Genomic DNA, 27,890 nt, shown 5'->3' with positions numbered 1-27,890 from the left:
CCGCAACACAAAATACCTGCATGTAGAATCAAGCAGAATAACCTTACTTCTGACTGGCGGTGGGGGTGGGATGGGGGGTTGTGATGGTTGGGGTGGTGGTAGTTGTGCTTATAGAGGTTCTTCAAGGTCTTCTCTGCTCCTGTCTTGTCTTCTGTCTCCTCTTGTCTCTTGTCATCCTCAGCTCTTCTGGCCCAAAACTGAAAAAATAAAATGATATTAATACAGACTCCTCAGAGAGCTAAAAGGAACAGAATATTCTCCGTTATAACCATCTCAAAACTTTGGGAAATGTAAACGTTCCCTTCAACAGTTTATCATTACAGTACCATTATTATTTCAATGATGTGGGAAATGCATGGAAATAATAATAATGCGAATAATAATGATGATGATGGTGATGGGGATGGTGATGGAGGTGGTGTGGTGGTGGTGCTGATGGTGATTAATGGTGGTGGTGATGAGTATTGGTGTTGGAGATTAGTGGTGGTGGTTGTGGTGGTGGTGGTTGTGGTGGCGGTGGTAATGGTGGTGGTGGTGGCGGTGGTAATGGTGGTGGTGGTGGCGGTGGTAATGGTGGTGGTGGTGGTGGTGGTGGCGGTGGTAATGGTGGTGGTGGTGGTGGTGGTGGTGGCGGTGGTAATGGTGGTGGTGGTGGTGGTGGTGGTGGTAATGGTGGTGGTGGCGGCGGCGGCGGCAGTGCTGATGATTCCGGTGATATTGTAGCACCTATTTTCTTCCGTCCCATCTCCTCCTCTCCTGTTGTCTCGTCTTGTCCTCACATTTCTAGCTATCCTGGTCAGAATTCATCTGAAAAAGAACATGAAATTAGTAACGGAATTATAATAGTAGCAGTATTAATTATATAGAAAATAACAGCAATTGTAGTAATAGCAATAGCAATTACAGTAATGAGTAATAAGAATAATAATATTGATGCTTCGAGAACTAGGGCCCTATCTGTCGACGCAAAGTGTCGCTCGGTATGCCGCGCTCCTAGCCATGTACTGTACACGGACTTCGCCATAAAACCTTCATGACGGGGTTCATTGTGGGTGTATGACTATGGTATGCTGAAGGACTACTGGGCCTTGGCAACAGGTTGTGAAGTCTATACCCAGAGTCGAACACACAAAAATAAAACGCTACCACACCCACTATGTAACTGCCAAACAACCATACCCAGTCACAATGTTCCTCTGGCTTCCAAAATGCCGGAATTCAAACTAACCCAGCAAGACCCCTCTCATCCTGGCTTAAGTTCATCCATAAGTACTCACTTGCATATCACTCAGTTCCAATTTAATATATCCTGATTTTCTGAACATATACTTTACCTGTAATGAAAAAAAAAAAAAAATACACCGAAGCTTCCAGCAGTCTCCCTCCTTCAGAGCACGGTTCCAGTTCAAACTAACTCAGCTCACAAACTATCCTCCTGGTTTAAACTAACTCATAAAATTAGTCTAGATTAACATACAGTACTAAAAAAATTTGAACATATATTTACCGTTAATGAAGAAAAAAATGTCTCGGAGAAGCCGTCAGTATCCTTTCACCAGGGCTGCTTACCCTACACTGGAGCGGACACGTCATCAAAAATTTGCCTTGTTTCTCAGACGCCTCTCTATTCGAAAGATGAAACCTAACACCTAATTGGCATTTCGACCAGGAGACGAAAAAAACGGGAAGTTGACTCCTTGAATCCTGAAGAAAACGTAAGCTTCGACCTTGACTTAAAGTAATTTTGTATAGGCTACAGGAGTGTTCGAAAGCCATTTATCTATCTGTCTGTCTGTCTATCTATCTCTACCTATCCATTTATCTATCTGTCTGTCTGTCTATCTATCTCTACCTATCCATTTATCTATCTGTCTGTTTACCTTTACATCTGTTTATCTAACCATAACCAAGCACACTTTTATCCCTGTTCCTAAAACTGATAGTGTAAGGGTGTGGACATGCCCGTTTTTGTATTAATTTATGAAAAAGGTGATGATTGAAGATGACTGACCTTCCTGGATCGTTGCTGACAACACTCTGTAATGTGGGATGCAGGGTAATTACATCTAACAATTAAAGGTGTTCCATAAATCTTATTATGTATAGCCAGATGCCTTGATCCCGTAAGAGGTGACCACAGACAAACTGCTTCCACATCGCCATACGCTCCACCATCAGTCTGCCCTACCTCCATCGCACACCGCTATCGTTCATATACCTCTCTACCTCGTCCCTCCACTTCATTCTGTCTCCTTTCCCATCTCACCCCACTCACATGCTTCCCCGTCCCCTCCGCCACACTCACACCCCTCTCTCTCTCTTACACACACACACGTACCCCGCCGTCCCTTCCCTTCATCTAATCCTCGATCTCCCTCTCCCCCTTCACCTCACTCACTACCATTTCAACTTGAACTAAAACTGCCACCCCTCCATCTTAAATTATGAGCTTTAACAAGAGATCAGCACTGAGGCATGGTGTTTGTCACGAAGAAGTGTTATCGGCTTAACCCTACCTTTAATACCATATCTCTTACGCACTTACCACGAACACTGCACTATATGTTAATATTAAAAAAAAAAAAAGACACTTCAATACGATTAAAGTTTTTATTCTTTCACAACATCACAGTTAAGTACAAATATTTTAGGACCTGGACTGTTCTGTGGAAAAGCTACTGATATTTTAATGTCAGGATATGAAAATCAATAGCTATGCTGGAGGGTCCCAAGTGACTACTGCCCAAGGCCTCCCGATGTGTAAGGTCATCGCTGAGGGAGGCTATCAGCAAGGCAGAAAGTCAGGGTGCCTGGTAGACAGGCAAACAAGAAGGTAGGCAAGGTATGCACACAGGAAGGCAGAATGGCAGGCAGGCAGGGAAGCAGGCAGACGGAAAGAAAGACTGGCAGGCAGGCAGGCAGGAAGGTATGGGCTATCAGGTGGAGCCAGGATTCCGGGGCTTGAATGGTGAGTGAGTGAGAGTGTGGCTCATTCCGTTGGGTAAACTTTGGTTAGTACCTCATGCTGTTATTATATTCTGGCTCTGGACCCAACCTCACCCCACCTTAGGGTGGGAAGGAGGTCTGGATGATGATTGGTGATGGTGATTGTGGTGGAGTGGTGGTGGTGGTGATTATATTGTTATTATTTTTAATTATATTTGATAAAATAATAATAATAATGATAATGAAAATGATAATAATAATAGTAATAACAACAACAACGACAATATTAGTAATAATAATAAAAATAATAATAATAATAATAATAATAATAATGATAACATTTTTATTATAATTGGTATTTTATTGCCTTTATTGTAATAATAATGATAATAGTAATAATAATAATAATAATATTACTACTACTACTACTACTGATGATAATAATAATAATAATAATAGCAGCAGCAGTAGCAGCAGCAGTAGTTGTAGTAGTAATGATAATAATAATAGTAGTAGTAGTAGTAGTAGTAGTGATAGAAGTATTGCTGATGCCATATTTGTGCTGCTCTTATTACTGGTGTTAATATAGTAATTGATGTTATTTTGGTTTTTATGTCACTGTTATACTCTTTTTACTCTAACTTGGCCCAGATTTTTGCCTTTTTGTAGCTTCATTCATGTATCTCAGTAAACTCTACAGCCTTTCCACAGAACTTCTTCGTGACTAGTATCATATTTTAGTGCTAATCTATTGCTACAGCTCAGCACTCAAGAAGGAGATGTGGTAGGCTTAAGCCAAGTTAAGAGAAAAAGGACTGTCAGTGATATAATTGCTGACCATGATAGATATTGCTTTAGAGTTATTTTAAATCCTTTTGTAATATAACAGAGATGAATGTCTTGAAGTGAAAGACTGTAAAAGTATGTGGAAATGTATTTAAGGCACTTCAGGCACATACCTAAGAATTATGCATTATACATTGTACGAGATCATTATCAAAATTATAGTCTTTGCTCTTGAACACAAATTTTTAACCTCGAACCAACCCTGAAATCATATCTTTACTAGGCACAAGGAAAAAATGTAATTGAAGCTTTATCAAAATTAAGCAACATTTTTATGAGTTTTGCAGTGGATTTTTTGGTATACATAGGGCAGTCTATTTTTATACATATTTTGTAATACTGTACGCCATACTAAACAGCTGGTGATACTGAACGGTTGAACTGGATGTATCTGTTGAACACAATGTATGCTCAGTCACACAGCTCTCGCTAATGGATAAACTTACACATAATCACATCTTGCTGGGGTGAACGTCGAATGATAAGGAACGTAGGTACACATACTAACAACATACACGATTATGGACACACACACACACACACACACACACACACACACACACACATCCTCTCACCCTCCATGATTAGCATTCATCCAGTCCTCCCTGTCCTGGGCAATGGAGGACCAATCATTCTCTGGGAAGAACTCCGGGATGGGGAGGAAGGCGTTGAGGAGGATGGCCACGACGACGAGGAGGACGAAGAAGACAAGAGATCCCCACCAGCAATACTCCTCCCACTTCTCCTTCTTCAGGTTCCTCAACACCACCACCCCGACGAGGATTCCGGCCATGGCCCCTCCTAGGTGTGCCATGTGGCCAGTCTGGAAAAGGGGATTGGGAGGAGGAAATTACATTTTATCCTTGCTGCCTGTAGAGAGATACCAGGTTGTGATGGGGTAAATGGAGACTGTTTCTATCGTCGTCACTACAAACATTTTCTCCACATCGTAACTATTTAATGGCCACGTTTAATCGGGCAGGAGAGTGGATCTAACTAGTAATCAATAAATTCATTCCTACCTCATAATAAAGGCTCATGAAATCGCATAGATCACTACTTATTTTTCAAGCTTCGTGACCCAGTTCCTTCATGCAATAACAAACCGACCCTAATGGCATACTTACAGTAGTCTCTGGGTTGGTGTATGTGTCATAGATGGCGTAACCCAGATCCAAAACCATGATGAAGCTGATCACTATGAACTGCAACCATGGCTGCTCCATCTCGTTCCAGTTCTGTCACCGACGAACACATACGGTTAGAGCGATGAATGTCTTCTAGAAAAAGTATATCAGTTGCAGTATCTTGTAGTCTGCGGTAACTTCATCCAGCCTACCTCTGCTTAATCTAACCTACCATAAAGAGACTCAACCTAACCTAATATTGTCTACACATCCAACCTTAGTCATCCATCCTCCATCATTTACCAGCAGCAGGTTTCCGAGATGTGCATACTCCACGGCGTACACCCCACCGGAGGCCCCTGCCAGGATGTAGTAGGGTGTGTAGAGGGAGTGAGCCAGGCATCCCGCGGCCACCCCTGCCATGTAGATGAGGATGACGCGCCATGTGTGCACCAATTCCAGCAACAAACCCAGTATTAACTGCACGATTAGGTTGTTTACTAAGTGTACCCACCTGAAATAGGGAAAAGGTTGGGGATGGTGGTGGTGGTGATGGTCGTATTATTATTATTATTATTATTATTATAATTATTATCAGTAATGGTACATGTGCTATTACAAATAAACCATAACACAAAAGTTTAGTTTCTCTTCATCCTATATCCCATCACACACACCGTATAATATACGACCAGTGAAAACATCCAGTGTTGCTTAACAAGTTTACCATAATCCCATATTAGGGTCCTAGTGCTCCTGCGTCTATTATTTTTGTAGTTGTTGCACTGAGCACCTTAGCTTTCTTTCGCATGTTGTCTTTACCAAACCGATATTGTTTGCATTAGTAGCATAGATACATTATTAAGGTGGATTATGCAGTGTAAATCGCCAAGAAAGAGGCATAAAGTCATCAAAATAATCGAGAAGAGAGGTCAAGAACAATGCTATGTGTGGGGGAGGTTTCAGGGTTGTGGTGTGTTGGAAGAGCGATGCTTATACCCACCCGGAGTGTATGAGGGCGTAGGTGAGGAAGCGCCACACTTCGTAGCGGCGTCGTGGGTTGAAGACGAGAGGGGAGTAGGTGGGACAAGGGCCGCTGGGACCGATGGGCAGCTGCATGTCCACCACGTAGATGATGAACGTGATGATCTGCGGAAAAGGGATGGACATAGCAAAGGAAAATGGTAATGAAATGAATGTGGCTGCTGTTGCTAATGATGATGATAACTGTGACCAAAAGGAACAAAACAAGAACAGTATAATAGAAGTAGTAGTAGTAGTAGTAGTAGTGGTGGTGGTGGCGGCGGTAGTAGTAGTAGTAGTAGTAGCAGTAGTAGTAGTAGTAACAACAATAAAAAAAAATAATAATAATAATAGTAATAATATTCTCTGGTAAGTGGTGGCACTGTAGTAGGTGTGGGCGATCACCATCCACTCACTCGATGTGGTGCAACTTGAAGGTAGCATTGCAATGAGTGACAAACCATTTCTTTTAAATCCAGGAAAGCATTTACTACGTTGAATGGTAATCATATAAACTAGAAGACGCCTGCTGGTCTAGTGGGTTGCGACGCTCCTAGTCGAAGTATTACCTCAGCGAGAGTGAACAGGATCATGAAGAGTGGCGGTGGGCAGCATGAGTATTCTTCGATGTAGCGGCGTGTCTGCAGCGTCCTCTCGCGGCGGGGCAGGACGGCCAGGGCGCCTCGACGTAACGCAGCGCTACCCACATACCCGCGGCTCTTGACTCGAACCTTAGCGAATGTGGAGAGGGACGGGTGGAGTAACAGTAGAGGATGAGGTGTTTAGTTCAAACGTACACAGAAGAAGGAGGCATAATTTTAGACATAAGTGGTAGGTGGGTTAATTACAGGCATACCGGTACACATGTGGTTAATCTGAAGCATAAAAGGGGGCTATTTTGAAGTACTGGCGGTTGATTTTTTTTTTTTAATCAGTAACCCCGGAAACACTCCAAGATTGTGGGGGAGTAAGTACCTATATATATATATATATATATATATATATATATATATAGTTTTGTACATATAATATAGATAGTATACATGTAATATATAATTATTTTATAATATTTGTTATGGTGTGAAGAGTGAATATTTGAACATGGACAACTGAAGGTTCTTAGCCCTTGGAAGGAACAATGCATCAGAGGTAGAAATAAAAAGCAATTATGCTTCATCTATATCACCATCCTATTTATCTTGAGATTCTTGATCATATAAATAGTAGCTATCCTAATAACTGACACACTCGTATCGTCCTCATTTATTTCAGCTGGATAGAGTATCATCGTGCTTTTGTGAAGAAATGCATACCGTAGCATATGTGCTGAAATTTCTTGTGAGTGTTGCACAGCATATTTGTAAAGTGTTCGCGACGTGAAATAAGGAGGGGTCAAAAGCCTTGTTTGTCCTCCTCCATTCAAAATTCAGGGGGGCAACTGCTCCCCTAGGACTCCCCCCCCCACACACACACATTTCCAAACGCCTTTGAATTTGAACACTTTCCGGTCCGGGAATAAAGGATTGTTGCTGTGTCAGGATAAAACTGTTGGATGAAACTGTAAGGACACATGTAACTTACAAATCGCAAGAATTCTTCATACGACAAATATCCGTCCCTGTCTGAGTCCGCCTGAGCCAGGTTGTAGTGCGACTTCTCCAGCAACTGAATCACGGCGTGGTTGGGAAGAGTATCGGCGAATCTGAAGACATATATATAAATCATTGAGTCTGATGTATTTTTAAGATGGAGCAGCCTCTATATTAGTTGATTATTAGCTGAAGTAAGCTTTGGTTGGTCGTATGATATATATGTGTGCGTGTTATTTCACTTCATTATTAACTCTAGTTTGGTAATTAAGTGTTTGATGGCGGTATGGGTGTAGATAAAAGCATAAGCAACCAACCTGACAGTAATCTTACACACACCTTAACTCCTTTACTCTGTTTACCTATTCTGTTTTATTATTACGTCTACCAGCCGATTTTAATCAGCGCTGGAAGAAGTTTTAGAACTATAGGGGTTGGATATTGCCTTCATTCACGATATCACAACAAAAAATCTCCCCTAAGGTGAATTAAGTCAGCTGGAAGTAGTATTATACATCTATATCTATATCTATCTATCTATCTATCTATCTATGAACGGGTTAAGCTCATGATAACACTGCAAACACGGTACTTCGTAGTAAGGAGCCATTCGTTGACTCGCTGGGGGTGGATTAACTCGCTGCGGTAGAACACGTAGTGGCGGAGACGGGTGCGGCAGTAGTCCGGGGGCAGGATCCGGTGCCAGTTGAAATTGAGAGGCGATGGGAAATGGTGCACGTAGTCAACCAGCTCCGTCCACACCCGGAACACTGCCTGCAAAGAGAGAGAGATACACACGAAAGAACTCACACCCTCGCTCGAGAGAGATACACACGAAAGAACTCACACCCTCGCTCGAGAGAGATACACACGAAAGAACTCACGCTCTCGCTCATTTTCTTTTTCAGTTTATATTGCAAATTTGTTCGTTCGTTCTCATATAAAAGTTGCATTATGTTTGCATGCTTTGGCCCTGGTCGCTTAGTGGCAGCCCTCCATGCTGTTCGATCTCTAGCAGCCTCTCTGTTCAGTTCCTTATCCCTAAGGCCATCCTATAGTTGAAATTCTTATCATCACCCACCCTACCCTACGAAACATTTTTCTCCTTTTGTTGTCCAAGATTATCATGTCATTTCCTTGTACTTCTCTGTACCTCATGTCTGTATAGGATGTAATGCACCTTTCTATCTCAGCAGATATTGATTAATCACGCAATATTTTCCCACTCTGCGCCCCATCAAGTTGACTAGGCATGTCTTTCTCCTCCCTTACCCCATCATTGTTACCCTTTCATGTCTATATTCCCCTTCATCCCATCATTGACCCTATCACGTCTTTTTATCTTGCTCACCCCATCACTGTGACCCTATCAAGTCATTTTATCTCCCTCATCCCATCATTTGTACCCTGCCATGCCTTTGTCTCTCTCTATCTACCCAACATTGTATTTTTTCCCTCATTATGCATTTTACTTCCTTACTCTATGATGCATTTTCTTCTTCTCTTCGTCAAGCTACTCTAGCAGATCTTTTTCCTCCTCACTCGGTAACTGATGTTGTTCTCCCGTGCTTCATTAAACTGGCCTGTCTTGCACAATTTCCTTCCTCACCCTAACCTGCACTTTGTTCTCCGTCATTCCATCTAGCGCATCCTACCAGATATTCCTCCCTTTTCCCCCCACCACCACGCCACTACCGTTTCTCCTTTTTCTCTTCCTCCTCTCACCTGTTCAGAGGCTGGCGGAGGTAGGTCCATCACGTCCATTGCAGCTCTGTTCAGCACCGCCTTTTTCCACGACCCGGCCGGCAACTGACTATACTGAGGGTAGAGCATCACACAAGCACCATCACTTTATACATATATGAATAAATAAACAAAATACATATTATATACAAATTTATCCATCTCGTTATCTATCTATATTAGTGAGAGAAGAGGTTAGGTTTGGAAGGTATGGTGAGTGAAACAGAAAATGGTATTATAGCATGTTTGTATGATGTACAGGAAGTTGCATGATGCCTTCAGGAGTACTTTAAAATTGTTCCCTTCATCTCAAGCAAGTGATGAAGGTGAGCACCTCTTGCAAAGAATGGGAGAGGAGTGGCTCAGGGAGTGAGATGCTGACTTGGTGAGCACAAGGAAGCTGTGTTGCAGAGTGCTAGTGGCGTGTATGGTATAAGAAAGTGAGGGAAGAGAAATTTAGGAAGTGAATGGTATAAATGATCAGACCCTTGGTGAAAGTGAAAAATAGGATTGTATTGGTAGTATTTGCAGTGAAGGAGTGTCCAAATTGGGTTGGTTATAATAGGAGGATATTGAAGTTAAAGAAGAGAGGAAAAAATGAAAAAGGGGAGGTTAACAAACACTGAGGGAATTTTCAAGATAATGTTCTGAAAGGAGGTAAAGTACTATAAGAGAGAGAGAGAGAGAGAGAGAGAGAGAGGGGGGGGAGGGGAACTAAACTAAAACATAACTCACAAAATTCTTAAAATCTTCATAGCCCACGTAGCCTTTTGACTTGGCGCCAGCTTCCTCCAGTAACTTGATGGTCTGATTGATGGCCTGGGAGTTGTTGGAGGTCCTGTTGACTCTCTTACTGAAGCCGTCTACCGTTGCCCTGCCTCGCCCTTCGTCCAGCCTGTACCACACCTCCTCCCAGTCCAAGAAATCAGGCCTCATGGTTACTAATTTTGCTCGTCGGGGTGTCTGCGGGAGGGAAATTAGTCTCCTGAAGGGTTGGAACTTGTCTCTGAGGGTGTCGGTGAGGAATAAATCGGTAGGGTATTGCTGCGGAAATTATACTGCCTGAGAGAGAGAGAGAGAGAGAGAGAGAGAGAGAGAGAGAGAGAACTGAAGGACTGATAAATGCATAAGCAGGTGTCATCATTATCGTCTCCATCATTACCATGTGTCAGTTTACTGCATGCAAAGGCCTCTCACAACTTTCTTCACTCTGACCAATTGGTAGTTCGCTTTTTCAATCCCATATGGACAATAGTTGATACTAAGGAGATTTTAAAATATCATCCGTATATTATCAATAGTTCAAGATATTAAACATGGTAATGACTAATGAATTTAATCTAGAATATATATATATATATATATATATATATATATATATATATATATATATATATATATATATAGTGATCTTAATACTATATTATTTGGACATCTAAAAGTTTCGTAAATATGTGTGTGTGTGTGTGTGTGTGTGTGTGTGTGTGTGTGTCTTTTACGAGACTGATGACGAGGCCACTTTAGTGAAAGAAAGCAGCGAAAGAAATATTTATTTGCAGATAAACATCAAAATAATCTCTTTTGTGAATAGCCTTAATGTGAAAATAAATAAATAAATAAATACACTTACTGATTCCCACTCAGACTGAAGGGGTACTTTCTCAAAACTGGCCGCCTCCTCGTCTATATTCCCGTCCTTTTTTCTCATAAACATTCTCAGCTTCTCCCTTTCCTTTAGCCTTCAGATCCTTCACTTATACAACAGATCCTTTCGTCCTCAGTGGAGATTTGAGCTTTAATTCTCCTGAGCTTTATTCCACGTCGACTCCATGTGAGCTTTTGATACAGCGCTGTTCAATCATCACGGTAGTTCCTTCGTTTTCTGATAAAGTCCTTTCTAGAAATCTTTGTGGCTTCTGAATTGGGCGACGTGAAATCTGAAAAAAAAAGAGCATCGGTTAATTCGGTTCTTTGGTGCTTTGGAACAGTCACATTAAAACTAATATAATGTTCCAATTAATGTTTCTATTTTATTACGGGACTGAACAGTCCTATATCTGCTTACGGTATTTACACTGAGATACCAAACCTCTGATAGTAGTAAACTTTTTCGTGTCATCTTTTTAACGTCCATACCTTAAAATTCAAGCTTCAAATGCACTTTTCCTGAAATTTTCCATCAACGCTGCTTTATCACATCCTTCATCTTCGTTTTATCATTTTATTTACCGCCTCTCTTCAGTAACAAACCAAGAGAATTCACTGGTAATATCACTGTTAGTATCTGTGTTTCTTCCACCAGCCACACCTCAGAGGGGAACTGCCGTACTATCACCATTTCCCCCCTGCATCCCCTGCCCTTATCACCCCTTATCAACCCCACTATCGCTTCAGGAACTACACACCGACGCAGCCAGCCTCCCACCAGCCCAAAAATACTTAAAAGATTATAAGGTAGGTGAAAGTAAGTCAATGGTAGTAGAAACACGGTTAATATTTTTCTCTAAGCAACCAGGTTCAAAATTACATTAACTTCTTACCTACGATCACGTTATTTTTCTTGTTTTTTTTTTTTCACAGGAAGATTTTATTCAGTTTATGAGTGATGTTTTTAAGTGAAAGGATGTAATTTACCTTCATTTATACGTTCCCTACGAAGTGGCTCTCCTGATATGAAGAAAGGTCTGTGGTAGGCAAGATTAATCTTAAAATGTAATCGCGGTAAAGGGAGAGATAAAGCGAGATTCAAACCCTTTTTATTACTGTTGATTAGATTAACAAGACTTAATTAGATTTTGGCAAGGTATCGAAATTGTGTAAAGGAACTCCTGACGGCAGCTGTACATTGATTAATATTCAAACTAAATAGACTTTTTATGTCATCCTTAAAATATCGGAATACTGTATATACTTTAGTTATTCTAGGTTATTTTACCTTTAAGCAGTTTTGTATACTCTTGTTATTTGCAGCGATAAGTAACGATGATGTTTTGTTGATTGAATATTACTGACGCCATTGATCATATATTTTTAAGATTTTTTTTTTTTAATTGAAGGCTTCGAAAGGTTGGAAATGTAAAACTGACCTAATTCAACAGAAGAAAATTCCAAAAACTGTCAGTGAAACAGATAGACTCTAACTCTGAACTATACGGATATGGTGACTTTCGCTTCCTCACAATAGGAGATAAAAAATACTAAATAGCTGCATTCATGCAGTCATTGTATTATCAAAATCATAAGATAAGTATCAGTCCTACTGGAGAAATGATAAGGGTTGGTATGAGTGGCATGAAATTATAGCCTCTAATCTCACTGTCGTTTTCTATATATTTTCTGTTAATATTTTCCCAACGATGATTGCAGTCCTTTTAGTTGTTTATAGTCATCTGGATCATACTTTATTCATTTTATAGTATGCACGTCGCTCCTTTACAACGTTTCTTTACATGTGGAGTCTTTTGTGCCTTAGATCAGCTGAGGAAGAATGTAAGCATTTGAAAAGTTAACCCACTCAGCAAGAAAACTTTATTCATGCCTTACTCCTGTCATTACCAGAGGAATGTATGAAGCTTAAAAGATCTCTAGTAGTGAAGGGGTTAATGAAGGGTATATCTGACCCCTCCAGTACTAAAACGCTATGATGCTAAGCTGAGTAAAGTAACCTGAAACCAGCAAGAACAAAAATACTAAATTGTACTTCTGAAGAAGGGTCATGTGGTCGTGACGTAGGGCAGCTCAACGCAGAAAACAGCTTTTTTCTTTTTCCCACATGTAACCTTACCTGTCACTGTATCTATCACTATCTATCTATCTATCTATCTATCTATCTATCTCTATTTGGATGTCTTCACCTTGGAGGCCACCTTTCACAAGATGTAGTGTCGGAATTTGATACAAGGTGTTTGGTTACTGAATGTACCTGGTGTGAAGCTAATATCAGGTGTTATCAGGTACCAAGAGGATGTTTAGTGTAAACAAGCACTGGTGGAATGTGGGATTACTGAAGACAGGGAGATATCGTGTCCTTGCCATAGTGAGGAAATGACTGGGCCATTAGCTGAACTGCTTACACTGTGATAAGCTAAACCTGAGTGATAAGGGAAAATGTAAAGAGAGAGAGAGAGAGAGAGAGAGAGAGAGAGAGAGAGAGAGCGAGGTAAACCAAAACCAGATAAACTAGACAGGATCCAGAGTATAACCCACGTATCCCCACAGAAAGAGCCTACAAAGCTAATTCGCCTTTTCCTCTAAGTATCCTACACTTATTCCATTTCTAAGTTATCCTAGACACCTAAACTGATAAGCACTCGTCCATAGCTACCAGTCTAGTGCAAAAATAATTACCGATTACATTGAAAGTGATGTATATACAATAGTTCTTGTTATATGCCTACCTTGTCGGGTAAATAGTACGCTTCATGCGGATGGTTGATTATTTTTTCCCTCGACTTCTATATAGGCCTCAAATCTATGGGGTACGATTTTGATGAAGTATAGAATTGGGAGAGTAATGCATGAGGTCACTGTTTAGAAAGTCCATATACCCAGGATTACACTAGGCAATCACTATTAAGGGAGGACATAGGAACTGGGGAGTCGTAATGAGTGTGAGAGGAAAATGTCCAGAGGAGTGGAGTCAAGGGCTGGGACATAAGGCAGAGGATGAGGATGTTCCCCTAAAACTTTAAAATGAGTTGAAAAGGACAGGCTCAACACAAACTAGTAAAAATAAATACATACAGGAAAATAAATAAGGGGATCTAGAGGGAAGGATGACTAACAGATGAGATAACAATATGAGAGGAAAGCGGATGAGGTATGGGAGTGTGTGTGTGTGTGTGTGTGTGTGTGTGTGTGTGTGTGTGTTTAGATTATCATTCATTACAAGCCTTACAACTCTGTGGAACGATAATGCTAATGGCCAAGAAGAAAAAGCAGCATAAATCAAGTAAAATTAGACTGGCAAACATGAACTAAAAGAATGATCGTTGTCACCATAGAACAATGAGACAAGACGGTTTTCTCATGTATTTATTTAGATTCTTAAATTACAGTTAGACAATGTGAAGCTGAAACTCTCTATAGTTACCCTTTAAATTTATCAGTTTTCTTTTGTACACGAATACCTTTTTAAAGCACTGCCTTATCTATTGGTGGCAATCGCGTCACTCCTATAGTTTATAAAGGATTCAACATGCATGCATCGGCCTTGGTCACCTGATAGCGACTCTCCAAGCTGCTCGATCTCTGACAGCCTCCCTATTCTGTCCCTTATCCCTGACGTCTCGCACTCTGAGCTCGTCCCAGGTTGTTTTTTGGTCTACTTCTCCCAACCCTATCCTCGACGTTCACACCTCTCACCTTCCACACCCAGCTGTCATTTTCCATCCTCTCAGCCTGCCCAGATCATCTCAATCTACCCCTCCTCATCGCAACACCAATGCATTCAAGTCACACCCTTCCTTTTAACTCTTCAGTCGCAGTCCTAGCCCCTCTGCGGTAGGCCTCTCATTTAAGGGAGCACTGCTTATCCATCTAATCATCGTCATTTCTGTACGTATGAGCCTACGAATATCCTCTTCCTTTGCTGCCCAGGTCTCACTACCGCACATCACTACACTCCTAACACATGCTGCATACAAGGATATCAGTGCCAAAATAAAATAAGGATGTGGCATAGTTATTACATTGAAAGGAAAAAAAAAATGGCACTTTTTCTATTCAGTCTGTCATTTAAAAGCCTCTCTTCCTTTTTTTATTTTTTGTTTTCTTTACACACGTCTAAGTACAGGGGTACGCATGTTTCGCCACCATTCAGATTCGTAACCAAAAACCCATTCCGTCAGCAAACTTTTTCATCAACATGAACAGTTTCGTCACCCAATCCCATATGTCCCTTTTCGCCACCAACTCTCTTTGTCACCAGCCTGCTTCATTGAATGGGAACTTAATTCAAGCTATTAACTTATATTAAGCTTTGATCCCCTCTTCTCTTGCTTCCCTTTCCCCTTGTTTGTTAGGGCCCCCTGACTTCAACGAAACAAACATCAAAATATGCAGTGACGATGGCCAGATAACTGCACGCCACGTAGTCATGGCCACCAATGAGTAACTTATCTGAGAAGCTCTGCAAGACGGTGATTTACTGATGAAACGTTGTATGTAGTATGATAACCACCAACATCTCTCAATCCACGCGTTCAAACAGTCCGAAGATTGTGCTATAAAGGTTTCACTGGCCTTTGCATTAACGAGTAGAAAGCGTCGAGACTGTGAAGGTGTTCCAGGTAATCAAGTAATTACTTGTACCTGACTCAGAAGGTGAAATCATCATGGATTTTGAAGTCGCCATGTGAACCTCCCTGATAGACGTACTTCCTTCTGTTAGGTTGACTGTGCCACGTGATCATGACCTTTGACCTTTCTCTGTGACCTTAACTTGTTCTTGTTTTCAAAATTGAACCCCTTCATCTTTGTCATACCCCGAATCCTTCCACAAAGTTTGGTCAAAATCGGATAAAAACTAAGCTGACTTTCCCTTGTGACCACATACTGGGCGATGTTTGGTTATCATGCTTCATAACGCTATCCCATAACTTCCCCATTACCTATCGGGCAAGGGTTATGATAATAGGGTACTTAGCTGTGAATAGTGAAGTTGTGTATCACTCGGGCTGGAGTGGTGTCCTGGGGTAGATAGTAACGCCATCAAGGGTCCAGTGCGAGTGGTGTTATGGTTGCAGGTATATGATGGATTTAATGTTTGGTAAGTTTTACACTGTTAACATTAAATAAACTTGTATGTTTTCGCTCTGCCGTCGTGAATTATATCCACGCTTTCACTCTGCGACTGCAATAATCCCCGTGATATTTTTGTTCACTCCGCGATTGCGATAGTATGAAAGTCCATGTTTAGCACACTCGATGTTGAATGTCACACTCCACGGTCTACAGCGTCACACTTGCGGGATTACCACCATTCAAGCAGATCAACTCGTCTCCGTCCTTAACTTTGTTTCAGCACTGCATTGATCAGCAAGTATAACACCGTCACGTTATAACTCTAAAATTAAACGATATAAAAAGTAACTAGCTTATTTACAGTATTACATATCAAAAAACCCCAATATGTAATTACTTGCGTATTTATATAAACATTGCCATTTCTTCAGGAACTGGTTCAGTTCGTTAAAGTGCTTCATGAATACAGAATCTTATAAACCCGTTTTCTTTTTGTAACGGGAGGCAATACTTCTGCGGGATATATTTCCCGTATCACCAGTTTTTAAATCTCGTCATTCACAGGCATTCAGAGAATTTTGAGCCAGTCCGCAGTGATCCATATCACTGTATCCACCATAGCAGCATCTGCTTACATCGTACAGGAAACATTCCATCCATCACCCATCTTTACTAGTTTCACTGCCCACACACACACACACACACACACACACACACACACACACACACACACACACACACACACACACACACACACACACACACACACACACACACACACACACACACACACACGTTAGAAATCGGCCGAAAAGGAGTTATTAGAAATTTAAGCAGTCTCAGAAGCATAGTAGTACTAGTATAGATATATATCGACCTATACGCAGAGATCACAATTCACAGATGTGGGGAAATTGTTTAAACGACCGTGGATGGGGTTTTCAAGTCTTTTATTATTTTATATAACAACAATAAATATATCCATTGCACAACATGATATACTCCGTTATGCTTAACCAGCGTAACACAACAGGGATGGGGCAGTGAAGCGGGGAGGAAGAGGGAGAGGAGCAGAATGGGTGGGAGGGAAACAGGGGTGGGATGGGAGTAGGGAGAGAATGGGGAGAGAGGCTTCGAGGGGAGGAAAGGGGAGCATGAAGAGGAGGGGACCACGGAAAGAAAGGGGAGGGGAGGGGTGCAGGGAGAGGAAGGGAAGGGGTGGGGAGGGAACAGGAGGGAAGGGGACGGTAGGGGAGGGTAGTAGGGAGGGAAGCTTATAGGGAAATGAGAAACTGACGAGCTAGTGGGAGGGAAGCAGAGGGAAAATGGGGGTGGTCACTGATAAGGGAAAAGGAAGGGGAAATTAACGGTCACGTGAGGAGGAATGAGGATGGCTTGGATTGGGGAAGCGAGAGTGAGGGTTGATGGAGGTTATGGGAAAGAGGAGGGGGGAATGGGGGGAGAGGATGGGATGGAGATAGAGGGGGGTGAGTGAGGGTAGAGGAAAGGGTAGGAGGGAAGGAGAGAGGGCTTGAAAGAAGGGGTGGGGGACTGGAGAATGAGGAGGAAATGGAGGTTGGATGAGGGTAGGAGTGGGTGTTTGGGTATGGGAATAAGGGTAGGGTAGGAGGGGGGAGAGGGGGGGAGGCAATGGGAGGGGGCAGGTGGTAGGGGAGGTGAAGATGGAACTGGGAAGCATGAAGAAGAGATGAGGAATGAAGAAAGGAGGAATGAAGTCAGCTGGAGAGGAGTGACAATGGAAAAGCATGAATATGGCTTAAACCATTTTGCACGATGAAGATGAGAGAACGATGTATGACAAAAAATGAGGTATAAAATGGAATGAGGACGGCGATGTGGAAAGATGAGAGGTTGTGGGTAAGATGAACGAGGTTAGAATAGAGAAACAGAATTATGGAGTAAGTGCTAATGAAAGGAGAAAACTTAAGGAGGATAAAGATATATTACGAGAGAAAAGTTGGTGGATAAAACTGAATAACAAAAGAAGGAGGGAAAAAATAAGTATTAGTTACGAAGAAACAAGGACGGACAACGAAAGATTTTAACAGGGAAGCGAGGGAAAGGAAGAGGATGTATGAGGAGAATAAGGAAGCAAATTATGAGGCAGAGAAAGATCTTAATAATATCAGACACTGAGGAGATGTACAGAGACGATGCAGATGGGAAACAAAAATTAGGGAGTAGGACCAAGTAACAAGAAGACAAAGACAAGAAGGAAAAGGAAGAGAGAGACGAAAAATGTAAAAGGGGGGAAGGAAAGAAAAATGCGAAAAACAGGACAAATATGGCATAAAACAGATGGTACCTTGACTCCCTCGTGGTCGGGGTAACTCTCGTATTCCAGCTTGCGCCGGACGATTTTATTCAGCTGAGAGTGAGTCATACGAGCCTTGGAGCGCTAAAAAAAGACTGGTAAAAACTACATGAAATACCACAACAAAAACTGTACACACTGAGGGAAACTTGGATTAAAGGATGGTGTTTTACTGAGGAATAATATTTACAGATACAAGATATTACAAAATAGAAGGCTAGAAAGTTAATTAGTCAAGATATTACAAAAGAGAAAGTTGGAAAAGTTAGTTATTTAAGATATTACAAAATTGAAGGTTGGAAAGGGTCAGTATTAAGGATATTACAGTACTGAAGGATGAATAAATTAGTTTCTCAAGATATTACAAAATAGACAATAAAATGGTTAACTAATCAAGACATTACAAAATACAAGATTGGGTAGTTAGTTAGTTAGATGCTACAAAAAAAAAGCTTAGACAGATTAGTTAAAGTTGTTACAAAATAGATTAGGAAAGTAAGTTAGCGATATGACTTGTAAACAATCCTGAACTCCACCTCTTACAGTTTCTAACCTGATTCATGTCACCTCGAGTCAACAGGATTGCGAGTCACACCACCCTGACCTCATTAGAGACTAGGTGACCCATTTGCACCCTGTCGCATTTTACAGACGCAAAAATAATGATCTTCCTCAGGCTACCACGAGAAGTTTTCTTCATATGAGGGAAATTCGACATGTCAGGGGGTTCAAAATTCAATTAACTTTTGGAATACTTTTTTTTTTTTTTTTTTTTTTTTTTTAATAGAGTCTGGATTTAGCACTGAGGAAATTTCGGAAAATCAGAGGGTTCAAAATCCGAAAAATTTTTGGAAAGCTCGAATTTTCCTCACCTGAGTACAACAGTTTGGATTTATCACTGAGGAAAAATAAAAAAATCAGACGTTTCAAAATATGATTAATTTTGGAATACTCAAATTTTCCTTAGAAGAATAGAACATTTTAGGTTTATCCTTAAGGGAAATTCGAAAAGTCTGAGGGTTCAAACTTCTATTAAATTTTGGAATGCTCGAATTTTCCACGCCAGAATATAACAATCTGGATTTAGTCTGAATAACATCCCAATCTGCGTCCATGGCAGGGAAAGGGTTAACTCTGACCTAATAGAATGGGTCAGGTCAAAGTAAAAGTAAAAAAAAAAAGATAAATACAACGTGGACGAAAATGCAGAAAATGGATGAAGGAAGCGTACACGAAAAAACACACACAACAGTCACCCATTCATACACCATTCTTTATAAATGCTTATGTATGCACACGAGTCTACATACATCTATATACACACACAATGCCAAAAAAAACAACAACAAAACAATGATTGGCTTAAATTTCAAACATGGTATTTAGCACGATAGGATATGTTTGGCCAATATTTGCATCTAGTTAAGAATTTACAATAGATATGCTTTGGGTCCATAAAATCTACTCTGTTGTTTTAGTAATACACTTTGGCTGGCTGAAATCCTCATCCCTCCCACTACAAAAAATCCACATGAACAAGGATAATAAATGTAATACGGAAATACGGCTAAAGCTACAGTAAATCTCTATGTTATTTTGCATCAAGGGTATACATATATATATATTATGAGGGTTCCCTGATATATACTGGTTAGGGATAGAAAATATTAATAAGGCTACTATAGCAATACTCTCAGCTGTGAATATGGAGGAGTAATATTAATGAAGCCACATGGAGTCAAATTCTTGCCAGATGAGGAGGCTGTCTGACAACTTTTCCTTAGCGATTTATTTTGCCTCCTGTATCCCATTTATGTTTTTATTATTAACGTGGGATAGTAGTTGCTGTAGCCCCAGGTTCATCCGAAATGTGAACCCGGTGGACTGCTGGCTAGGGTTGTCCTCCTCCTGCAATCCACCTTCTTTAAGGTTGGGAACTGAGGGACGTTTGTATAACCGGGTAGTGGAGCCGCCCAGTTATATTTGTGCCACCACGTGAAGGCGTCTCTCTCCAGCACCTTATTAACGTGTTATATGCTTAAATAAACTGTTTTAGGAAGAAGTGCCAGTAACTCTCCTAACCTGACAAGAAAACGCACACACACACACACACACACACACACACACACACACACACACACACACACACACACACACACACACACACACACACACACACACACACACACACACACACACACACACACACACACACACACACACACACACACACACACACACACACACACACACACACACACACACACACACACACACACACACACACACACACACACACACACACACACACACACACACACACACACACACACACACACACACACACACACACACACACACACACACACACACACACACACACACACACACACACACACACACACACACACACACACACACACACACACACACACACACACACACACACACACACACACACACACACACACACACACACACACACACACACACACACACACACACACACACACACACACACACACACACGCACACACACATACACACACACACACACACACACTGCTTTGCTAGAGGTGTATTGGAAAGGCAGGTAAAAATGACTGATTCACAGCTACCTACACACGAGAGAAAAAAAAATAAGTGTCATAGAAGATGTTACACAAGTCTATATAGGAAAAACAATTCAGTCACTGCTCTATACACTTATAAATAGCTGAGTGTCGTATTCTTAACTGAAGGCTTCGTAGCATTCCTTTCTTAGCGATTTATTATGCGTATTTCACCCAGATATTCCCTGTTAGCATATATTTTGCCTAGATATAGTTTTTCAGTAAAGCAAATGAGGTTAAAAAGGAGCAATATGTAGAATAAATCGCTGAAAAAGAGACGCCACGAACCTTCTACGCCATCTCGAATACCAGCCTCAGTGTCACAGATATTTACTTATGGAAAAAGTCTTAATTAAAATCATCTAATTAAATATAACTCAGTCGCAGAATACTCAAACCTTATCATGGACCCCCAAAGGATCTATATATATATATAGATATATTTATCTGTGTGTATATATAATTACTGGAACTTTTTACAAGAGTGTAAAGGTGAGTTAAGGCTCAGTGTTCAGACGAGATGGTTACACACAAATATTTACTCCAAGTATATAAATATAATAATCTCTTCTTCCCTCTACCGGTAGCTACTAATCTCATCAACATTTCAGAATTCTGTGGACACTCGTTCTCGGCATCTCTAGACAATGCTTAAGATGCTACGTGTGTTTGTGTGTGTAGAACAAAATCATGTCGTCTGTGTTTTCAGCGACTCACAAATGTCTACAGTATATATCATGGTTGGTACCTTAGTTTGTGAGAGTTGATGATCGGCTTTAGAACACCATAGTAAAGCACATATTGTTATTTACAGCTAATGACGTTAAGGGCTTTACAAAATACAGGGTGTGCGTATCAAGCTCATGGATAACTCTGAGGGTTTATAGATTTCCCACGTCTAAATCTTTCAGTTCGATGACCGATTTAGTCTTGCTATTTCCCGACCGTTTTTCTTAGCTGAGGATAGACTTTTCCAGTTGAAGGCTTAGATACAATCTCGCCTAAACTGAATAAAATCGTCTGGAGGTAGCAAGCATAAAATGTATACCAGGTCATCGGATGAACGGGGCTAAATTCAAAGTTATGGGAATGAGACCAAGTGAGAGTAATAGTAGTAGTAGTAGTAGTAGGAGAAGGAGCAGTAGTAGTAGTAGTTATAGCCCCAGGTTCTTCTGAAATGTGAACCCAATGGACCGCAGGCTGAAACTGTCCTCCTGCAGTTCGCCACCCTCCTTTTGGGGGATAGGAAGGGAACTGAGGGACGTTTGTATAACTGGGTAATGGAGCCACCCAGTTATATCGGTGCCACCATGTGAAGGCGTCCCTCTCCAGCGCCGATCAAGCGAAAGAATACAGTCCATAATAATCAGAGTTGTCCATAAGCTTAACAAACACCACATAACACTTGACACTTGAAGCACACACTCCCTCCCACGCGCTTCTTACAAAAAGTACACACATAAAACTCCAAGCAAGACGTTACAAAACAGCAGTACAAAATAACTACAGTAGAAGTACAAGCTGCTGAAATGTACACCGAAAGAGTACAACAGGACGAGACGGAGAGAACAAGGAATTACATCGCTACATTTTTCTCCCTCAATATTCAGTATAAATAGGGCCACGCAGAAAATATAGAGCATTTTTTTTTCTGTAATTTTCCAGATCTATATGCTCCGAAGATGAAACCTATTCGATGCTGAAATGCAGAGCGTAATACAAAAGCTGTATCCTTGTAATGTTGTATTTGCTAGTCACGTAGATACTATATTAGAAAACGAGAAAACCAAATCTTACTAAATATATATAAATAGGCTGGTAAATATATAAACAGTGGTTCGGCATTCGACTTATACGATCAGTAATGAATTTCAGTTAAGTCTCTCCCTGAAAGATGAATACCTCCTAATCATAAATCACAGTTGCTCTGTGTCTAAGCATATATAAAGTTAGATTGACCTGATTAATAAAAAATACTGCGAAGCATCTTTAATACTTTCTTTTCCTTTGTAACGCAGACACGGGCAGAGTAGCAAGGCAGACTTCGCCTCTAATAACCTTTTAGAGACACATTTACGTAGCATTTCAATTAAGCAACACCACCCTCACTTTTCTCAGCATTACAAATTACATATATATTCGAGGTCATAGAAGCATAATTAAAGGAATATCTAGCATGATATTCTTAGATCGAGAATACCACATATATTTCCACTACATAAAAACAACTTTGGGAATATATTTTTACCTAGGGGAGATAAGGCAGTCTTGAATAACCCAACGCCATATGACCTCTGGGCCTCACTAGTTTTTTCAGGTGCAGTGAGGAAGAGTAATTTACCCATAACCCCACAGGTCTCATTTTAATACCAATGAAATGTTGAGTTGTTTGGACGATCGAACCTGTAACTTCTACGAAATGTTTAAAACCTAAAATAATCATCTTTTTTCTCACCTACAAACGGTGATAACCAGCAGCTCTTTTTAACCACCAAATGTCATAGTTTCATACATCAACCTAACCACAGCTTTCATAACTTTAACTACGAGATTAGACCAGGTTAGGGGGGGGTTAGGAATGTGGACTGCACCGCTCTTTGTCTGGTAATACCCACGTCTAGAAAGTTTTTGTCAGGACAGAAGAGCTACATGCACAGAACCTTAAGACCAAACGCTAGAATTATCAGTCAGGTACATAGCATTTCCCAGCTAAGCAAACACACATAAAAAAGCTAAAAGAGGAGAAGATATGTGGATCTGTTGGTCACAGCTTAAAAAATATGAATCGCAAGCCCTATCTAATCATTTTTTTTTTAAGTTTTAGGTAGTGAAGAGTAGACATTAATGCTTGACACTGCAATGGAAACTAGATCAGTAATATTCAAAATTCACCCAACCCAGCTAGGTGTAATCTGTAAAAATCTAGTACTCATTGTTTGTATATCTTAATGAGAATGTCGCAGGACCTTTGACAAATGTGTATGTTCTTTCAGTATTTTTCTACATTCTAAAATTACTCTGTTGCCTTCATACCGTAAGGAATTTCGCTTTTCTGGCAACACAAGAGGAACACTGTGATAGAGGAGAGAGAGAAGGAATGTTCTCAAAAATATCATGTTCTCACAAGAATACGACTGTCAGACAACATATATTTACACTTACTTCCACCCCTAGTTTACAAAAGAAGGGAGTTAGAATCCTTTGCATTTGAGTACATGGCTTTACAAAAATTCTGACAAAAATCATCTACTCTTAACTACCCACTACCAACTAGATTAATGAGAAAAATGGCAGTAAATAGCGCTGACTCGATTGGATGCTCGCGATTGACTGAACCACACTTGTCTGGCTATACTTCTTCTACCTTAACTTGGCCCAGATTCTCTTCTTTTCACAACTTATTTCTCGTAGCTCATTGGCAGAAAAAGATAATACTACGGCTTTGCATCCTTTCCATAGCACTTCTTCGTGACTTGCATCATATTCAAATGCTAATCTAGTGTTACATCCCAGCATTCAAAATGAGGAGATGGCAATTTTAGGCCAAGTTAGAGTAGAAAGAGTATAGTCACTGAGCACGCTGAGTCAGGTATAGTGGACAGCTTTGGTGGATTCGGTGCTGAGCTGGTTTTGCCTCCAGGGCCTCAACCTAACTCTGAGCACGTGTACATGAAGTCTAGAGTGCTAAATGGGGATGGTGTACAGTCGCCAGAGCAAATCCTGTCGCCTCTCCTGTTTTTCTCTCCATTATGAAGCGTTAGCAGCTAATCACATGTCACCATTTTTTTTTCCTGATTTTCACGTAGCACAGTAGTAGAAAAAAAAAGACAATGCTACGACTACAATCTCTCCATAGCACATTTTGGTGATTAGCATTATATTCTAGTACTATTCCATCGTTACAATTCTGCAATCAAGATGGAGTGATGGAAATTTTAGGCCAATAAAATAAAGAGGACTATGACACTGATCTGAGGCCATATGATGTCAAATTGTTGCAGATTTTTATGAAAGGATGACACTTGTAATCTGGTGTATCGAATCTTTTTTATATAATCTGCTTTTCCTTCCTCTCTTCATCTTCTTTAAATAATAATAATAATAATAATGTGGATTCACCAGACTGATTTTTAAAGTCTGTGGGGAGACAAGAAAGTCGACAGAACTTCGATGTCAACAGTACGTGGGTCCAGTGTGCACATGAAGTCTGGTGCACATGGAGTCTGATGCACATGGAGTCTGGTGTACATGAGTCGGAATGGGAGACCAGTGTACAGAGTGTCAGAAATGCACATGAGGTCAGAGTGCACATGGGATTCAGTAGTTCACATGGTGCCAGAGGTGCCTGCAGAAGTCGGTGTGCACATGGGGTATGAATGTTCCTGGGCTTCACTAGTGCACATGGGATGAACAGTGCACAGGGGAATAAGTAGTGCACATGGATGTCATAGTGTAAATGAGGAAGTTAGAGCGCACATGGAGATTGGAGTGCACATGGGACCAGAATGCACATGAAGCCCGATGTTCACAACTAAATTGTGCACATGGGTCAGTGTTGAACATGGGAGTCAAGAGTTTATAAGAGTCGGAGGTGCACATAGGAAGATCTGGTGCACATGGAATCCAGTGCACATGAGGTTAAACGCACATGTATGTGGAGATGAGTGGGCGCCAAAGACAGTAGAGTACACAAGGTTGCATGATGGGTTAAATGGAGGTTCTTGTTGCATAGTTCAGGTAGTTGCATCAGTGAACACTCGTAGGCGGGGCGGGGCGCTCAGGTGCCTGCTACAGAAGACCTAGCATACCTCACAGTCTTGACCCTGGCATATCTGATGGCCTTGACCTAGCACACTTGACAGTCTTGACCTAGCATATCTGATGGCCTTGACCTAGCACACTTGACAGTCTTGACCTAGCATATCTGATGGCCTTGACCTAGCATACTTAACAGTCTTGACCTAGCATATCTGATGGCCTTGACCTAGCATACTTAACAGTCTTGACCTAGCATATCTGATGGCCTTGACCTAGCATACTTAACAGTCTTGACCTAGCATATCTGATGGCCTTGACCTAGCATACTTAACAGTCTTGACCTAGCATATCTGATGGCCTTGACCTAGCACACTTGACAGTCTTGACCTAGCACAGACAGTCTTGACCTAGTATATTTGACAGACTTGACCTAACATACTTGGCATTCTTGATCAGCATACTTGACAGCCTTCATCTTGCATACTTGGCAGTCTTCATTTAGCATACCTGGCAAGTTTTCATCCGGCAAACTTGAGTCTTCATCTAGCAATCTTGACAGTCCTGATCAGACAGACATCACTCGCACGGTTAGCATAGACATTTTTCGTCAGTGACATAGTTGGCATAATTAACCCTTTCACTATTACGTTCCCACTTACGTATTTCATTCTGGCTAAAACCACACTATTTTCTCCAGTTTGGGAAAAAGCCCCTTGCAGCTAAAGGGTTGATATAGACGACATAGCAGGTGACATAGTGGATATAGTTGACATTGTTTATGCAGCTGACGTAGTTGATATAGGTGACAAAATCTGGCACAGGTGGCATGGCACAAGTAAGTTTCTCAGCCATGTCTCCAAGAATGGGTGACTACCTTGAGTGTAAACTGGAATTAAGGGCTCATATTCTTGGCTGGAGTTTAGGTCAGGGTTCCACAGACAGGACACAGAGGAGTCGGTTCGGGAGCAGCAGCTGTGTCACTCTCGGCTACAGTCCCAGGGTGAAATACAATACGCTGGGATGCTACAGACTCACTCTGGCTTATCATGAGTTAAGGACATCAGTGTGAGGAACGATAATGCCGCTAAAAATCAGTTTACATACGTGATAAATTCCTACTGAGGTATTTAATATCGCACACATAAGTATCATTCATTAACCAAATAGTTCAGAGTTCACAGTATAAAACATTCTTCGCTTCGTGCAAATACTAAATATACCATCTTCACCAGTGACTGTCTCTAATCCAAACTGATATCTTCATTTGGATTGAATCACACTTTCTCTCTTTACATTCAGATATAGTCCATCTTAATACAACAGAACTTCTAGCACAAATATATAATAATATATACATCTTCTTTTACAGTGACAGGACAGTCAACAATAAGGATCTGTCCTTTAAGCACCATCTAACAGACTAGTTCTATTACTCGACTAATGCTGAGACGATGAACGCTCACCAAATACAGTTCCCGTGACTCGTGCTTACAAAATTAATCTCAAAGTATAGGGTGGTTGAGTTGCAGTTCTTATTTATCTTATCACTATCTATTCAAAATAACTCTTTGAAGAATGTGTATTAGAAATCAATCAATCGCTACTTGTCGTCAGAACCGAATTGCATAATAAATGCCTGGTGGAATTTTGTAGTTTAGCGAATTGTCAATATACCCGATTATCATCAGGTTTTTCAGGCGTATCTGGGAGGTATCCTCGTGTATGAGTTTCTTTGAAAAGGCTGAATGTAATGTGAATCTTTGCAGACTTCAGCATCAGGTTCCATTAATGGTTTTCCAACTCTTTTCCGGTGGTGCAGAGGGCTTGACATGGATAGTTGGCTCTTCTAGATCTCCAGGGACACCTCTCATAACTCCAGGATCATCTAGGATACCATAATTATCTAAAGATTTACACTCATGATATAAACCGACAGCTAAACGGTACAAAGCGATAGCCTGATTATGGAGCTGAAGTATAAAGAGGGTTATTTCCGTAGCCCTTGACACCAGGCTGTGCATAATAACACTATGAACATCAATATGCAGTCGAACAATATTATGAAGCCCGTATAACCCACGGATTTGAAGGCCACCTCTATGAAACTTTGAAGCAATATTTTTTCCTCGTTTTTTGTGACTTATCTAATTTGTTGACGTCATTAGGG

At 40.9% G+C, this 27,890-nt stretch overlaps 2 protein-coding genes across 3 annotated transcripts in view; one reads left to right on the top strand and one right to left on the bottom strand.

The window, feature by feature from the left end:
• LOC145414708 (spliceosome associated factor 3, U4/U6 recycling protein-like) overlaps nt 1–27,890 on the top strand; it is a 156,945-nt gene that overhangs the window by 103,880 nt on the left and 25,175 nt on the right. The window lies entirely within an intron of this gene.
• On the bottom strand, nt 797–26,575 carry LOC145414536 (uncharacterized). Its single transcript, XM_080284056.1, has 15 exons — nt 26,434–26,575; nt 26,163–26,284; nt 25,149–25,310; nt 18,345–18,437; nt 10,010–10,237; nt 9,257–9,349; nt 8,124–8,305; nt 7,524–7,644; nt 6,512–6,673; nt 5,923–6,068; nt 5,223–5,433; nt 4,920–5,030; nt 4,368–4,615; nt 2,012–2,037; nt 797–807 (listed from the first exon to the last, which is right to left on the bottom strand). The coding sequence occupies exons 1-15, from the start codon at nt 26,573–26,575 to the stop codon at nt 797–799; spliced, it is 2,058 nt and encodes a 685-aa protein (XP_080140182.1).

Source organism: Coenobita brevimanus, chromosome 100 (genome assembly GCF_032717465.1).
Source record: "Coenobita brevimanus isolate Jiangsu-jjx chromosome 100, ASM3271746v2, whole genome shotgun sequence".
In the NCBI taxonomy this organism is placed as follows: Eukaryota; Metazoa; Arthropoda; class Malacostraca; order Decapoda; family Coenobitidae; genus Coenobita; species Coenobita brevimanus.
The sequence above is the reverse complement of the archived record's forward strand: the minus strand, read 5'-3'. Positions and strand labels throughout refer to the sequence as shown.

What these genes read in the sequence shown, in the direction of transcription:
- LOC145414536 (XM_080284056.1), bottom strand. Translation starts at nt 26,575, where the DNA reads ATGGCTGAGAAACTTACTTGTGCCATGCCACCTGTGCCAGATTTTGTC. An exon ending in ATGCTGATCAAGAATGCCAA is followed by an intron (nt 25,311 to 26,162) that starts GTATGTTAGGTC and finishes CGACTTCTGCAG; the next exon opens with GCACCTCTGGCACCATGTGA. An exon ending in CTCCGCCAGCCTCTGAACAG is followed by an intron (nt 8,306 to 9,256) that starts GTGAGAGGAGGA and finishes CTCTCTTTGCAG; the next exon opens with GCAGTGTTCCGGGTGTGGAC.